Source organism: Vicia villosa, linkage group LG6 (assembly GCF_029867415.1).
Source record: "Vicia villosa cultivar HV-30 ecotype Madison, WI linkage group LG6, Vvil1.0, whole genome shotgun sequence".
Taxonomy (NCBI): Eukaryota; Viridiplantae; Streptophyta; class Magnoliopsida; order Fabales; family Fabaceae; genus Vicia; species Vicia villosa.
The window spans coordinates 85,636,449-85,652,193 of record NC_081185.1 but is presented as its reverse complement, the minus strand read 5'-3'; the positions used below and the strand labels follow the sequence as shown (position 1 = coordinate 85,652,193).

Sequence of the window (15,745 nt, the reverse complement as noted above, 5' to 3'; positions counted from 1 at the left end):
TCCTAGATAAAACAGACTTAAACCTATTTTCTATTCATATGTATAATTAGTTGATTACTAATAAGATATTTCCAAAACACAAACAAATATCCATAATTACAAGTTTTAGATGTCAAGGAAGAGTGCCCAAATTCACCTTTGTAAAGTAACAACAAACCTGGAGCCCCTGTCATAATCGTTGTTGGGAGTTGGGTCGAAAGAACGCAAAAGAGTCCTGAGGTTGAAAGCATAATCGGAAAGCATAGACTTTTGTGATTGAAGCTGCTGCATGTCCTCCTGATAGACATTCCCGTTCCCATTATTGGCATAGTTAGAATGTCTTGATTGGGTACAAGAGGGTGGTCATCCTGAGTTTGGATTGAATTGGTGAGGTGATAATCTGAACGCATCTCTTCTAAGATGGTTTTGTGTTCAGCATGAAGTATAGAGTCCAAACATCTGTGGGTGATAAAAGAAGAAAGTGTTGTTGGAATGGAAATGAATATAGGAAAGTGTGAATTAAAATTGATAGTGCTTACGAGGTGAGACGGCGAAAGTGATGAGCAGCATCTTGATGTAGCATGATAGAGAGGATGGCATCTAGAAGTTGGGACTTGGAAACGGGGATGTGTTTTTGTCTGGGCACTTGTATTTTAGAAGTGGTTTTGACCTCCTTGGAGGATTTGTTGTTCATATTCTTTCCCTCAAATTCCTTGAGTTGACCAACAGCATATTCATCAATGGCTTCAACCATGTAGATCACTTCATACCCCTTCTTCCTAAGCCTCTCAAGGAATGGAGAATTCTCAACAACTTTCTTGCTTTCACCAGTAATGTAGTAGATGTCATTCTGTCCTTCCTTCATCCTGGTAACATAGTCCTTGAGACTGGTCATCTCATCACCACTCTTGGTGGAGTGATACCTGAGCAAATCAGCTAGCTTGGTCTTGTTCTGAGAATCCTCGTGGATACCGAGTTTCAAGTTCTTAGAGAAATCCTTGGAGAACTTATTGTAGTCCTCCTTGTTCTCAGCAATTTCAAAGAAAAGCTCAAGGCACTTCTTCACAAGGTTCTTTCTGATGACCTTGAGAATCTTGTTCTGTTGAAGGGTTCCTCTTGAAATGTTAAGTGGAAGATCCTCAGAATCCACAATACCCTTAACAAAGCTGAGGTATTCAGGCATCAACTCAACACAGTTGTCCATGATAAAGGCACGACGGAGATACAATTTAATGTTGTTGGGCTTCTTCTTGGTGTCAAAGAGATCAAAAGGTGCCCTCTTGGGTACAAATAGGAAAGCCTTAAACTGCAACAGACCCTCAACAGAGAAGTGCTTAACAGCCAAATGCTCTTCCCAATCATTAGTAAGACTTTTATAGAAAGCAGCATACTCATCCTTTGTAATCTCTTCAGGCTTCCTCATCCAGATAGGTTTCTGCTTGTTCACCAAAGACCACTCATGAGATACCTCCTTAATCTTTTTCTTCTTCTTTTCCTCCTTTTCCTTCTCTTCATCTACTTCCTCAACTTTACCCTCTTCATCCTTCTTCTCTTGCTCATCAGTTTTAATAAAAATTGTTAGACCTAATGTTACTCGCACTACTTTTGATCTCAATAACCTAATTCCCACATACTGCTAAATATCACTCTTTTAAAAAATTAAGGAGGAATACTTGTTGTATAACAAATCAAAGTCAAAAGCATCAGCAGCGGAGAAGCAACTCGGGCAGAGACAGAGTAATAGATTTCAGTAAATATAAAGGGAAGATGCTGGGAAGCCTTCCATCAAGGTATCTGAAATGGGTTTCAAAACCCATTAATTTTGAAGTCCACCATTATTCAATAAGGAACTTCGGGCTTCTATGCTCTAAGTCTATTATAATTATAAAGTGCCTCCTTATTAAGCAATGCTTTCATTTCTACACAGCAAACAGCAAATACTATAGTTGTTAGTTCCCTCTTTTATATGGATTTCAGCAGCCGCCTCTCAGCATACTCTAAATGAATTTCAGACACCAACCATGCATATAATGAGAAAACTAATGAAAGATTGGATTGCTCACATATATGGCACAAATGATATGATGTAATGCGATCTCAGTGTCACTCAGGCATCTAAATTTAATTTGTTCCATCATATCAAACTTTTTTTTGCCGGTTCGGTAAATATTGATCCTATTTTGTATCTGATAATACGAAAACGTATCGTATATTTAGCTTAATTTACATACATTATTATCCTATTTTATTTTGATTTTATTATTTTATTTTGTATTATGCCGGTATTTCTATTTGTTTTCAGGAATTTATTTAATCGGAGCTCGCAAAAGAAATAATCGGAAAATGGAGCTAAAATGAAGAGAAATTGCTTAAAAGGACACTTAAATAAGGAGGTGCAAATAAGAAGAAGCAAAGGCCCAGACTGCAAGCAAGCCCAACGCGCACAGGAAGTGGAGCACGTGACGTGGGGCATATTGAAGTGCCTTCCGGTCGGCACACACCCCCTCCCGCCGGTCGGCACCCCCTTTGAATATTAGTGTGTGACGTTAAGTCACACACCCAAGCCCAGAAGAGACTATGTTTTCACGCTATCTTCTCTCCGCCATTTTCTCCTCCGAAAGAAGAGCAACTGAGACGAAACAAACTCAAGACCAAGAATCTGAAGCAGCTCTATAAATACCCGTCAACACTAATTGAAAGGATTACGAACTTTAACCTAGTGTCGTATTATTTTTCTTCTGCAATTTTATTTTCTTTCTGAACCAACACTCTGCAATAGTTTTCCACACCGGAACACTATTGCGTTTCAATTTCTTTTAAGCTCCAGAATTTAGTTTTAGTTTTAGATTCAGTTTATTTTCTGCAATCGATATTTCTTCCGTATCCAAGGATTGATACTTCAAGATTATTCATTACAGTTTAGCAATTTTAATTCAGGTTCATTTATTAGCTTTAATTATTATTCTCTGTTTATGTTAGTTTATCGAATTATGCTCGGAATATTATTTATCTGCTATGCTTATTCTGTTCCGTCTATTAAAATAATGTCCGGCTAAATACTTTTTATCGGTATGTAAGGTCACATAACCGAGGGAATCGAGTAATACTTTCGACGTATTTTATTAATGAAATTTATTTATCTGGTATTAATTTCTAGTGCTTAATTCAACTGTTTTGTAACGAGAGTTAAAAATAATAGAAGTTAGGATCAATAAAAACGAGAGTTTGAGATTTTAACTAGACCGTAGGAATTAAACATTAACCTTAAATACAGCGAGAGCGCTTTAAGGTTAATTAGACTTCATCGGTTTTCAAAAATCATTTTAAAATTTATTTGATACAGCGAGAGCGCTCACTTAGGTTTAATAATGAGATCGTAATCAATAAACACGAGAGTGTGAGAGGAAGGTTTTTAAACAAGTGATTTCTACAGAACGAGTATTTTAAATTACGATTCACGTTGATAGTTTACTAGATCCACGACGTCCAACCATTACATACCAATAATATTCCCGCTTATTTAATTCAATTATATTCCTTTTACTTCCCCGTCTAATCATAGTCAATTAGATATTAGCATTAGATTTACGTAGTAGCGATTAACTACATTAGGTCGATTCTTAGTCCCTGTGGGTTCGATATCTTTTAAAACTACGCGATAGACTGTGCACTTGCAGTCATAATCACAGACATACCCCATTTTGTCGCGACCAAGTTTTTGGCGCCGTTGTCGGGGACTAATTTAGTCGATATCGTAATTAACTGTTACGTTGTAGAGACTAAGGCAACTTAATTACTCTAATTCCCTTTGTGCATGCCAAGTACTCGCTCTCGAAGTGAAGACTTAGTGCTGCCAATTCCCGAACCGGAGCGTTCTATCACTGTATCATGTCGATTACGACGAACTCGCACTCTTGTTCCTAATCCTACTTCTGAACCAGTTGAAGAATCAACCATGGGAGAATAGCCACGTCCTCTCAAGTCATATGCTATTCCTTCGCAAGCTGAACCACACAATAGCATCTTCGCCCCTGCTATTGAGGCGAACAATTTCGAACTAAAATCGTCCTTGTTGTCAGCTGTACAACAAAACCAATTTTCTGGAAATTTAATGGAAGACCCTAACCTTCATTTGTCAGTGTTCTTGCAATACACAGACACTGTAAAAGCAAATGGTGTCAGTTCAGAAGTTATCCGACTGCGCTTGTTTCCTTTTTCATTGAGGGATAGAGCTAGAGCTTGGCTCCAGTCTTTACCCGCCAATTCTGTCACGACCTGGAATGAACTTAAGAAAGTCTTCCTGGCACGTTATTTTCCACCTAGTAAGACCTTCATGCTAAGAGCCCAGATCAATGAACTTAGACAAAAAGACAACGAGCCTTTATTCGAAGCGTGGGAAAGATACAAGGACATGATTAGATTCTGTCCACATCACGGTTTAGAATAATGGCTAATTATCCACACCTTCTACAATGGTCTCCTCTACAATACGAGACTTACAATTGACGCCGCCGCAGGTGGCGCACTGATGGATAAAGAATATGCCGATGCCTACGCACTTATTGAGAGTATGGCTCAAAACCATTATCAATGGGGAAGCGAGAAAGCTCAGTCATAGAAAACTTTTGGAGAGAAATCTTCAACGAAGAGTGGTATGTACGAGATAAGTAGCCTCGACCGCGTTAACTCCAAAGTAAACGCCCTAACTCAGAAGATCGAAAACCTCACTATAGCACCTGTAGCCGCCGTGACTACTATTGCGAAATATGCGTGATGTCTGGACATGCTGTCCCCGAGTGCCATCTTTTGACAGGAGTTTCCCCTGAACCAGTAAACTATGCTCAAGGAAACCCTTACTCAAACACATATAACCCTGGATGGAAGAATCACCCTAACTTCTTGTACAAGAACAATAATGCTTTGTACGCACCTGGTCAAGCGCCCGGTGTACCACCTGGATATCAAAAGGAACCCTTCGCTGCTCCTAACGTCCCTAGGAAGTCTAACTTAGAAGTAATGATCGAAAATTTCATAGCCACTCAAACTCAGACTAATAAGGATTTCCTAAACCAAAACGTGCACACCAATGAGCAAATCAAACACTTAGCGACTAAAGTAGACGCGTTGGCCACTCACAATAAGATGCTTGAGACACAAATCTCAAGTGGCACAACAACAAGCACCTACTTTCGCACCTGCTGGGACATTTCCTGGACAGCCACAACCTAACCCAAAAGGACATGCTCATGCTATTATTCTGCGAAGTGGTAGAGAGATGGACAAACCGACTGACCCTAGGCTTAAAAACCCTGCTATGTTCCAAAACCCTAGTAAGACAACTGAGGAGGAAAGTAGACCCAAGGATAAACCAAGTGACCCGAAAGAGAAAGAGGACAAGGAAGGCGAGACGGAGGAAAAAGAAGCGCCATACATACCTCCACCACCTTATAAACCACCTATCCCGTATCCTCAAAGATTCGAGAAATCTAAAAGCATAGGGCAGTTTAAGAAATTTGTCGAACTTCTTAAACAGTTGAACATTATAATTTCGTTTACAGAAGCCATTACCCAAATGCCCTCATATGTTAAGTTCCTAAAAGAAATCCTATCGAATAAGAAGAAATTAGAAGACAACGAGACCGTAACACTCACTGCCGAATGTAGTGCTATAATTCAAAATTAAATTCCACCTAAGCTGAAAGACCCAGGAAATTTCTCCATACCTTGCAATATAGGAAAATTTGTCATAGACAAAGCTTTGTGCGACTTAGGAGCTAGTATTATCCTAATGCCTTTGTCTATTTGCGAGAAACTTAACATGGGAGACCTAAGACCAACCAAGATGTCAGTACAACTTGCAGACCAATCTGTCGAGTATCCTGTAGGTGTTCTTGAGAACGAACGCGTCCTTATTGGACAATTCTACATCCCTACAGATTTCATAATTATGTGTCGCTACCGCGAAAAATGGATCAGAGTCGCCACTAATATATTTATCCCATAAGGGAAAGGAATATCAGGAAACCTAACAAAGAATAAGAACAAGGTTTTTCGACCAGAGAAACAGGGTACGGGAGTCAGTTACGCAAGGGGAAGGTGCTAGCACCCCTCACGCCTATCGTACTCGATGGTATCCACCTATGTTTGTTTCTATCTAAAGGGTGTATATATATGTCTAAACCTAAATGCGAATGAATGCAAAAGAAATACGGGGAAAAGAAGGAATTATTTACAAGTGTACTCGCTTAGGCCCCGCGACCCAATGCCTACGTATCCCTTACCAGGAATCAGAGCTACCGTAGTTCGGCTCCATAGTTTCCATTTGTTTTGTGTGTTTTAGGTGAACAGAGGTTAAGGTCACAATCCACGATGCTCGACCTTTGGAGACTTACACGCCTACTTTTTGAATGGACTTAACTTGTTCTTTGCAGCAGAATGAACTTTGGTTTGTGTCTTTTATTGTAATTCCATGATGACAAAACCCACTACAAGGCTTCGCACCACTTCCTTACTTATTTTAAATCTGATCATTTATTAGATGTTTTGAGTATTTTTGGTTGGGTGTTTTTTAAGGGAGTTTATTTTTGACTTAGATCATACCAAAAAAAGTTTTGAGTATTTAGAATATTTAGAGAACACACATCGAGGTCTACACCCCAATCGTTTCTCTAAATAGTGGTTAAGAAATACACCGAGGCCTACGCCTCAATCATTTCTCTTCCGCTAAGTAGAAAAGAAATACACCGGGGCCTACGCCCCAATCATTTCTTTCCTACTACGAAAAATAGTAGCGGTATGATCCTCGTCGGTATTTATTAGGTTTTTTTAAGATTGAAAAGAAAAAGAATGAACAAGGGGAACTAACCTATTCTCTAATCTAATTGTAATTTACAAGACTAATCCTAATTAAGACCAAACTAACATCTAAGGGGAATTAACTAAGAAGAAAGTAGTTTAAGTTGACCAAAATCAACTTTAAACAACTAGGGATATTTTAGACATTTCTCTAAATATGAAAATATTCACAAAAAGAAAGGATTAAAATCTATACTAAAAAAAATGAAATATTCACAAGTAACATACCATTTTTGTATTTTTATTCATTGCAAAACTATTTTCATGAATTAAAACTAAAAGAACTATTTATTTTCCATGTGAGAGCCAACCAAAACTCAAAGAAAATCAACAATTAAAAAATTTAATAAAACAAATATCTCAAAAAAAACTAATTTGGGTAGAAAGCCATTTTTATTATTTTTGTTTAAGCAAAATTCAATTAACAAGCAAAAGAATATAAAAGAAAACTATTTTTATTATTTACAAAATCTGTCAATGGAGGGGGGTGGATTAGCAAACAAAATATGAACTGGATTAAGGATGATGCGCGTCTGGGCCCAAAAATGCTGGGGTGCGATATAATAATGCACCAAGGCCCAAGGAGGCGTGGCCCATGCCTATATTCCAATCTTTCATTTGTATTCACATGTTGTTATTTAATCAATAAACAATCAGCGTGCATTTTATACCATGGTCCACTTAATTAACGTGACATGCAAAAGTAATGAAAACCAAAATCAATTGGTCAACTTCCACTTTAATGAGGATAGGAAAAAAACACATGACAAGCCAATCACGAGCTACCACCTCACATACCAATGATATGAATAAGATAGAAAACACAAAATAATGAGAAACCAACCCATGGCACGCTGCCACGTCAGCAGACGGAAGCAAAAACATAACAAACAGAGACGCCGGAGCTAGGGCTCCGGTCGTCTTCTCCGGCCACTCTCCACCGGAGTCAAATGCGTTTTCGCCCAGAAATTCAGAAAGACACCATCTTTCGCTTCGTTACCCCTCCCTGAACCCAAATCTAACCTCCATTTCCTCTTATTCCTCTTCTATGATCCAAACTGAAAGCATTTCAAAAACCCTAACCGAAATAAACTTTGCCAAAAACGAAACTAAACACATCAATAGGATCCTCATGGCGCAGAGAGTTCATATATATCCAGATGAGAATGCCTTAACACATTTATCTAGCATGTTCAGAGGTTTTGAGGTCTTACCTGAAGCGAGCTTGGATCTTGAGAACAAGAAAAATCTTCAACTCGATGGATCTTAGATGATGATCAGCTAGGGAACTTGATGAAGATCTCTGAGAAGTAAACTTAGAATCACGTAGAATTGATGCTTGAATCTTGCTTGCAACCATGCGACGATATCGATGACGTAAACTGATTATTGAAGATTCTTGAATCCGAAAGTTGGATGAAGGGGGTAATGGTGTCTCGTGGTAATTACGAAGTTGCCATTGATGATGAAGATTGAAGCTTGGAGGTGTGATGAAGATAGAAGAGGTTTGTTGGAGTTTGTTATGAAATCGTTATGGAGAGAGAGTGTAACACCCGTATAATTTTAATTTTAATTTAATTTGAATATTAGATTAATAATTATAATTATTATGGATTTTATGAAAATAATGGAAAAATGATGGTTTATGGCATTTGGGCCATGTAAGATATTAGTAAGAAGAGGGGGTGTGGTGTAGTAAAGCCCTTACTAATTTAATATTATTTTTTCATAAAATAATTAGAATTGGGAAAGAAGGAACAAAACGTGAAAAGAGAGAAGTTGGAACACGAACCACGTGAAAGAGGAACAAAGAGGAAGAGACCAAAGATCAAGAAATTTAGCTAAGGTAAGGGGGGACTCTTCCGATTATCATCTCTTATTTTAATTATAGATGATTAGTGCATGATTAGTTGTGTTGTTGAGTCAATTGGATTTGTATGTCAGAATTAGGTTTTTGGGTTCTAAGAATTGATTTAGGAATTGGGTTTTTGATGTGTGAATTGATATAGGATGATAGATTAATTTGTATGAATGAATCCTATGAATGAAAACGTGAAAATGGACTATTTTAGACTCAAATCGTGGACTAGTATGAGTAGAAACGAGTGAGAATTGGACTGTTACGAAACTGCAGAAATTCTAGAAATTACTGGTTTTTCGCGTAAGGAACAGTGTCATACGCACATGGGATGAGGTCATACGCGTATGAGGGACAATCCCCAGGGGCTATACGCGTATGATACGCAGCTGCCCTGTCTCAAATACCATGTACTGGTGATTTGTGTATGAGGAGCATATGAGGATGCTCATACGCGTATGGGAAGTTTTAAAGAAGATTTTGGTTCTGATGATACGCGTATGGCAAGGCTCATACGCGTATGAGTTTGTTTATAGGCAAATTCTGGTTTTGGTGAAACGCGTATGGTAAAGGCGATACGCGTATAGGTTTGGTGATACGCGTATGGTCGCTGTGCGTGTTAAAAATTATGTTTTGTGAATTTCTTTGAAAGTTCAATGACGCGTAACTTTCGATCCGTAGGCCTATTTTGTGTGCCGTTTGAGGGGGATAAACCTGGTGATATGATCTTGTGTTTTAATGAGGATTTGAATTATATTGAATGATGTTAATGTATATATGAACATGCTTTAATAATGATGATGATTATGATGATGATGGTGAAATGAGTATAGGATGATGTTACTCATAGAATGAAGATGATGAAGTATGTTGTATATATGTTTGCATGCATTCATAACCATTGATGAGGGCTGAATCCTAATGATTAGAGGATTCAGTGAAGGGCAATATTCCCATTGTGTGGAATCTGTGCTGGCAGGGCCGTATCTGGATGATGATAGATCGGTCGGTGGATGATTTCCACTGGTGATGTTTGGTACCACATGCATAGAGTCAGTTGCATTCATATGCATGAATTTGATAACATGACTGAATGGATTTCATTGTTATGTTTTGGTGTTATGTGATTGTGTGGATGATAGATTATCTGAATATAGATGAATTGGGTGAACGATATAACTATTGATGTATTGTTATTTGTAATGCAATAATATTTGTTAATTGCGAATGAGACTCACCCTTACACTATATTTTTCAGATTGAGGATAGCGGCTTTGACTCGGTGAGGACTAGCTCATGAGTCAATGTGTCAGTTAGCGTCGGGTCATGCTCTGGTAGATGTAACACTAGGGGAACGTTGTTTTAAGTTTATGTCATTAACTCTGTTTTGTTCAAATTATCTTGATGATTAAAGTACTGAAGATGTGATACTAGTTGTTGGTTATTCCGCTGTGTAAACATGAGATATCTGATTGATGAGTTATGATAAAATGTTCTTCAGTGAATGCATGACATATGACTGAAATATTTGTTATATTTATAATTGTGACGCCCTTGTGCATGTAACTCTGATTTATTTAATTAATTGCCGCGGGGTATTAGAAGGGTGTTACAGAGAGACAAGAGAGTGATGATGGGGAGAAGAGTGAAGAAACTGGAAAAGTGGAATAATGAATCGTGAAGAAAGGAAAGTGAGGCGTGGGGTTTATATATATGTGAGGTTGCATGGGAGTTATGATGTATTATAGGTGTAGTGAATTATTTTCCCAACTTAATGCACAAGCTTCATCTATATGTAGCAAGGTTCTAATGTGCTTTTGAGTTCCAAAATCATTCATGGGCAATAGGAGTAGTATGCAAGTGTATGTCACGTGCTCAGTCATAACACTCTTTGGCTTGTTGTTCTTTCCACATAAATTCTCCATGGTGCTATCTTCACCAGCTTATATCTCTACCTTGGAGCTACCATTTATATAAAACTTATGCTCCACACAAAGTAATGATGGCATGGATGAGAAATGGTGTTGGAAATTGTTTTGAAATAGGGCTTGGAAGGATGAGAGAAATCGCTGCAAATCTATGATGTCATTGCTAGAATTGCGCGCGTGCCAGACCCCATCACTAAGCCAAACTTTGCTCCATGTCAAGAACATGAGTTTGACACTTTGTGAATTGTCTATTAAGCAGCCAAATGATGTGACTCTTAGACCATGGGATATGGTGCATGGAGTAGGATAGTTTGAAGTTAAGCTTGAGCCAAATGAATACTTGTAGCTTTCTAAAATCAACTTCAAAAATGGCACGCCACATACTTGTGGAAATGTCTCGTGCGTGCCCTAGCCTCTGGCCCAGGTTCTTTGCAATACGTGTCTTGGTGAGATCCTGACTTCAAAGCCTTATATCCTACTCCACACTCAACCAAAAGTCATGGTATTGGCATCAAATGAAAGAGGAAATGGGGTAGAATAGATTGATATTGGAGTTGATTGCATATGCTACTTGTGTCTCTTTAAAATCGTCCCCGAAGATGGCACACCAAGTGTTTGTGAAAATGCCCTCGTGTGCCCAGAAACATGCCCAGCAACATGACTTGCACAAGTTTAAAACTTCAAACTCGTCTCATCCATATCTTTTTATCTAAGCTCCAAATGGAAAATCTTCCAACTACAAATTTGTAGAGGGCTATGATTTGAACACCTTTGATGTTGAGTTTGTCTTAAATTTTTCCATTTTCCACGTGATAATTGGACTTGAAGTCAGCTGCCCAGCCAATTTGAAATTTACCCAAAAATTCTTTAAGTGTAGAACTTTCCTCTTTTGGATATTCCCATTTCAACTATCCATTTTGGGCAGGTTTTAGTTATTTCTTGATTTTTCTCATTTCTTTGACTTTCTTTGACCGATTTTCCACCAAAAGTCAACATTTGCATGTTGACCCTGATTTTGACCAAAAATTCAACTGTTTGACATGTTTTAGTTTCAGATGAATTTTTCTGATTAATCGATCTCCGATCTAATTCTCAATCAATTTTCAACCAAAGAAGATCCAATGAATATTTCTTCAAGACAACCATATTTCACACTCAATGAAGTTCTCCTGGTTAAATTTTGACCAAAAAGTCAACAAGGTTGACTTTGGTCAAAACCCTAGTCTGAAAACCCTGAATTTGAGGATTGCATCTTTTGGTCAGAGCTTTGAACTAGAGAGGATGTAATCCTGATTTTAGGAGAACTTCAATGGAAATGAGGCCATATAATCAGACTTCAAACCTTCTCTTTTGAACCAAGATATCTCCCATATAGAAGCTTTTTTCATCAATTTTCTTGAACAATAACAATGATATGAATGAATGTATTGAGTGAATGGCCTACGTGAGGTATGCATATGAATGTGACATGAAAGCCAATTGGGTATAAATAAGTGGGCAATTTTGGGGTGCAACAGCTTCCCCTATTCAATCTTCTTGAACCTGAATGTACGAACAATACAAGTTCTAGACATTTGAGGTGCGAGTGGATTGAATACCCCGAAAGTACCATCAAAATTTGCATTCTATGGTACAACAAAGAGTATTGAGTATTATTAAAGGATACCAGCCGAAGGTGGACCTTAAACAGATTGCTAACCTCAGTTAGACTTGAACAAAGAAGAAACCAGCCGAAGGGGAATCTTAACCAAATTGCTAACCTCAGTTAGACTTCAAAAAGAGACACAGCCGAAGGGTGACTCGATAAAGGATGAAACCAGCTGAAGGGGAATCCGATCCTAATTTGCTAACCTTAGTTAGACTTGAACAAGAGACACAACCGAAGGGTGACTCGATAAAGGATGAAACCATCCGAAGGGGAATCCAATCCTATTTTGCTAACCTCAGTTAGACTTGAACAAAGAAGAAACCAGCCAAAGGGGAATCTTAACCAAATTGCTAACCTCAGTTAGACTTCAAAAAGCGACACAGCCGAAGGGTGACTCGATAAAGGATGAAACCAGCCGAAGGGGAATCCGATCCTAATTTGCTAACCTCAGTTAGACTTGAACAAAGAGACGTAGCCGAAGGACGACTCCAAAAGGAAGAAACCAGCCGAAGGGGAATCTTACCAAATTGCTAACCTCAGTTAGACTTCAAAGAGAGACACAGCCGAAGGGTGACTCTAGATCTGAAAATGCATGCCAATAATCATTGGACTTTATTGAGGAGGACTAGTAATGACTAGACTCTTATTAGGGATGTTTATGAGCAATGGATTCGAAAGCGATGCCAATAACTATTAGGCTTGACTGAAAGAAAGGCTAGTGACAACTAGAACCAATTAGGGGATGCCAGTAAACACTGGGCTTTTAAGAAGGCATTGGTGCTTGCGGAGTGCAAGAACTACATGAATCCCACAGGCCAACAGGCGGGGTGTAACTCTTCAAAAGTGGCAATCATTCGAATTGCCACACACTAAGTATGGCTATCCAAATGATCGAGATGCGAGTTATTACCCTCACTTCAATTGCACTCGGCAAACGGGAAAATAACCACGGAGACTAGTGACCATTAGACTCGACTAGAAGACGTCAGTAAACACGGGAAAACAAGGAGATATTGATGCTTGCGAAGCATAAGAATTACATAGATCCCTCAGGCCAAAAGGCGGGGCGCAACTCTTCAAGAGTGGCATTCATTCGAGTTGCCACACACCAAGTATGGTTACCCCAAATGATTGAAAAATGAGATGGGTTGAATGCCCACCCTCATTCGCTCTCTATTATGCACGCGACATACGGGAAAATAACCAAAACAAGACTAGTAACAACTAGACTCGACACGTGGATGACAGTAACCACCGAACATTCACGGAGATGTTGAGGCTTGCGAAGCATAAGAATTACATGGGTCCCTGTGGACCTCCGTTTTTTCTCGGGCCATACCTCTGAGCGGGAGAGATACGTGAACTGACTCTTTTTTATCGCTTAATGCTTTCGCATTTTTTTTTTGAAAATTCACAGAGTCGCCACCGACCTTTTATTTTATCCAATTAAGGAAAGGTTTATAAAAGAAACAGAAAAAAGACCTTTCAGAAATTCTGGGTAAGGGGGTAGGTTATACAAAGGGAAGGTGTTAGCACCCTTTGTATCCATGGTTATCCATGGGCTCTTAAGTTTGCTTAGCTCACTTGTTTTTCGATCACTTTTCAATTGTTTTAGAATGCTCATATGTGGTTTCAAATACCTTTGTAAATTGAATTTTGTAATGATCCTTGTGTGGATGTATACAAAATGTTTGTTTATCTTTCGAAAGATGTTTTGAAAAGAACGTTAACTTTGTAATGATCCGTGTTTGGATGTATAGAAAATATTGTCTTTTTGGAAAGTTTTGTTTTGAAAAACAACAGTGTATGAGAATTTTGTTTGTTTTGATTTGAGCAAGCAAACTAGGAGGTCTACCCTGAGTTGTAAGGTCTTTATCCTTATTTCCTTTAAAAATCTATCCTTTCACCGGATATAAACAAAAGGTTCGATTTTGTACTCGAAACAGTAGAATTTTGACTTTGATTTTGAAAAGAATGAGAAGGGATTACCTTAAGAGGTGCAAGTGTGATTGTGTTTGTATTCAGATATTTTATCTTTGAAGTTTGTGATCTAACGATTCAATTTTATCTTTGACATACACGCAGTTTATATTTGCTGGAAATTAAAATGCGGAAATGTAAAGTGCGGAAAGTAAATCTACGCTATTACATCGATTGTGCAGGAAATGTAAACTAGCCTATTTACATGAATTTGACATCCTATACATTTATCTAGGAATTTAAATTGCAAGAAAAATAAAAGGCATGTTTTTGGATTTTTTATGATTTATTTTAATTATGATTAATGCATGATTAATTAAAATAAAATGAGGGAAAAGATGAAGATAAATTTTAAACCTAAAAATTAAGTTCAAAATAGGCCCAAAAACAAAACTAATTTTTTTGGGAATTTTTGAAATTGATTTGAAATTGATTAAGCTAATTAATACATAATTATACAAATAATTATACAAATAATTAAAACTTAAAGAGAAAATTATCCTAAATATGTACAAAATTAGTTTATAATATATAAACAATATTTAATATAAAGAACAATTTTTTTTATGATTTTTTGATTGGTTAGAATAATTAAAAAGCAAATATATAAATATATACTAATTAATTATGCAAAATATTGAAATTTTGAAGAAAAATAAAATATTTTTATTTCAGAAAATAATATATTATTTTAAAAGTCTAAAAATATTTTTTGTGTATTTTTTGGATTTTTAAAACTATTTTTAATTAATTTTGCAAAGAAAATTAAAATAAAATAGAAAATAAAAGGATACATGATCATGTGTGATTAATCTGAGAGTCCATGGTATGAGGATTCATTCTGGGGCGTTGGATGGTTCATTAAATAAGATCAGATGGTCCAGACTTTGAGGCACGTGGTAAAAGTTACACCTGCAAAGCACAGAATCAGAGACAAATTCAAAAAAAACACGCGCGCGTCTGAACCAATAGGGGGAAGACACGTCTTCGTCTTCAACCTCCAGACAACACTTATAACAGTGATTTTGTAAAAAAACGCTATAATACATGATGCTTAAACCTGCAAAATAGCGAATAGGGTCAAACGTAAAAATAAATTTGGCGCGACCTATCCATTCAACTCGTCTGATCCATACGAACTCAATGGTACCACTTAGATCCTCTAATTTTGCCTATTTCAGAAAGCCCTAATTTTGAGATTATGAACCCTAGAATGGTAACTTCGTGTGTAAGCGTCTAAAACTCAATTAAAGTTCCAGAAATGATCTACACATCACACCAAGTTCAAATATATGTCTACATCGTGCTAGATATGCTTGTGTTATGAGATACAAGTCAGTTTTAGTTTGGACAAATCGTGACCTGTAGTGTTTGATTCAATGAGTTTCAAAGCTTGCAAATGATCTGGATAGGTTCAGTGAAGTTCAAGGAACGTGTTTGAGTGTTTATTTTGTATTGAAACTAACTTAAACTTAGAATTTGAATTTCAAAATTCTT

The 15,745-nt window shown here is 37.4% G+C and overlaps 1 protein-coding gene and 1 non-coding gene across 2 annotated transcripts; one reads left to right on the top strand and one right to left on the bottom strand.

Moving 5' to 3' along the window:
- Nucleotides 1-4,312: 4,312 nt before the first annotated feature.
- LOC131615399 (small nucleolar RNA R71) lies at nt 4,313-4,419 on the bottom strand. The gene has a single exon (XR_009287815.1). It is a non-coding gene; the product is annotated as a small nucleolar RNA R71 (small nucleolar RNA).
- A 333-nt stretch (nt 4,420-4,752) lies between these two features.
- LOC131614045 (uncharacterized) lies at nt 4,753-5,662 on the top strand. Its single transcript, XM_058885674.1, has 2 exons — nt 4,753-5,094; nt 5,198-5,662. Exons 1-2 carry the CDS (start codon nt 4,753-4,755, stop codon nt 5,660-5,662), a joined length of 807 nt encoding a protein of 268 aa, XP_058741657.1.
- The last annotated feature ends 10,083 nt before the right edge of the window (nt 5,663-15,745 follow it).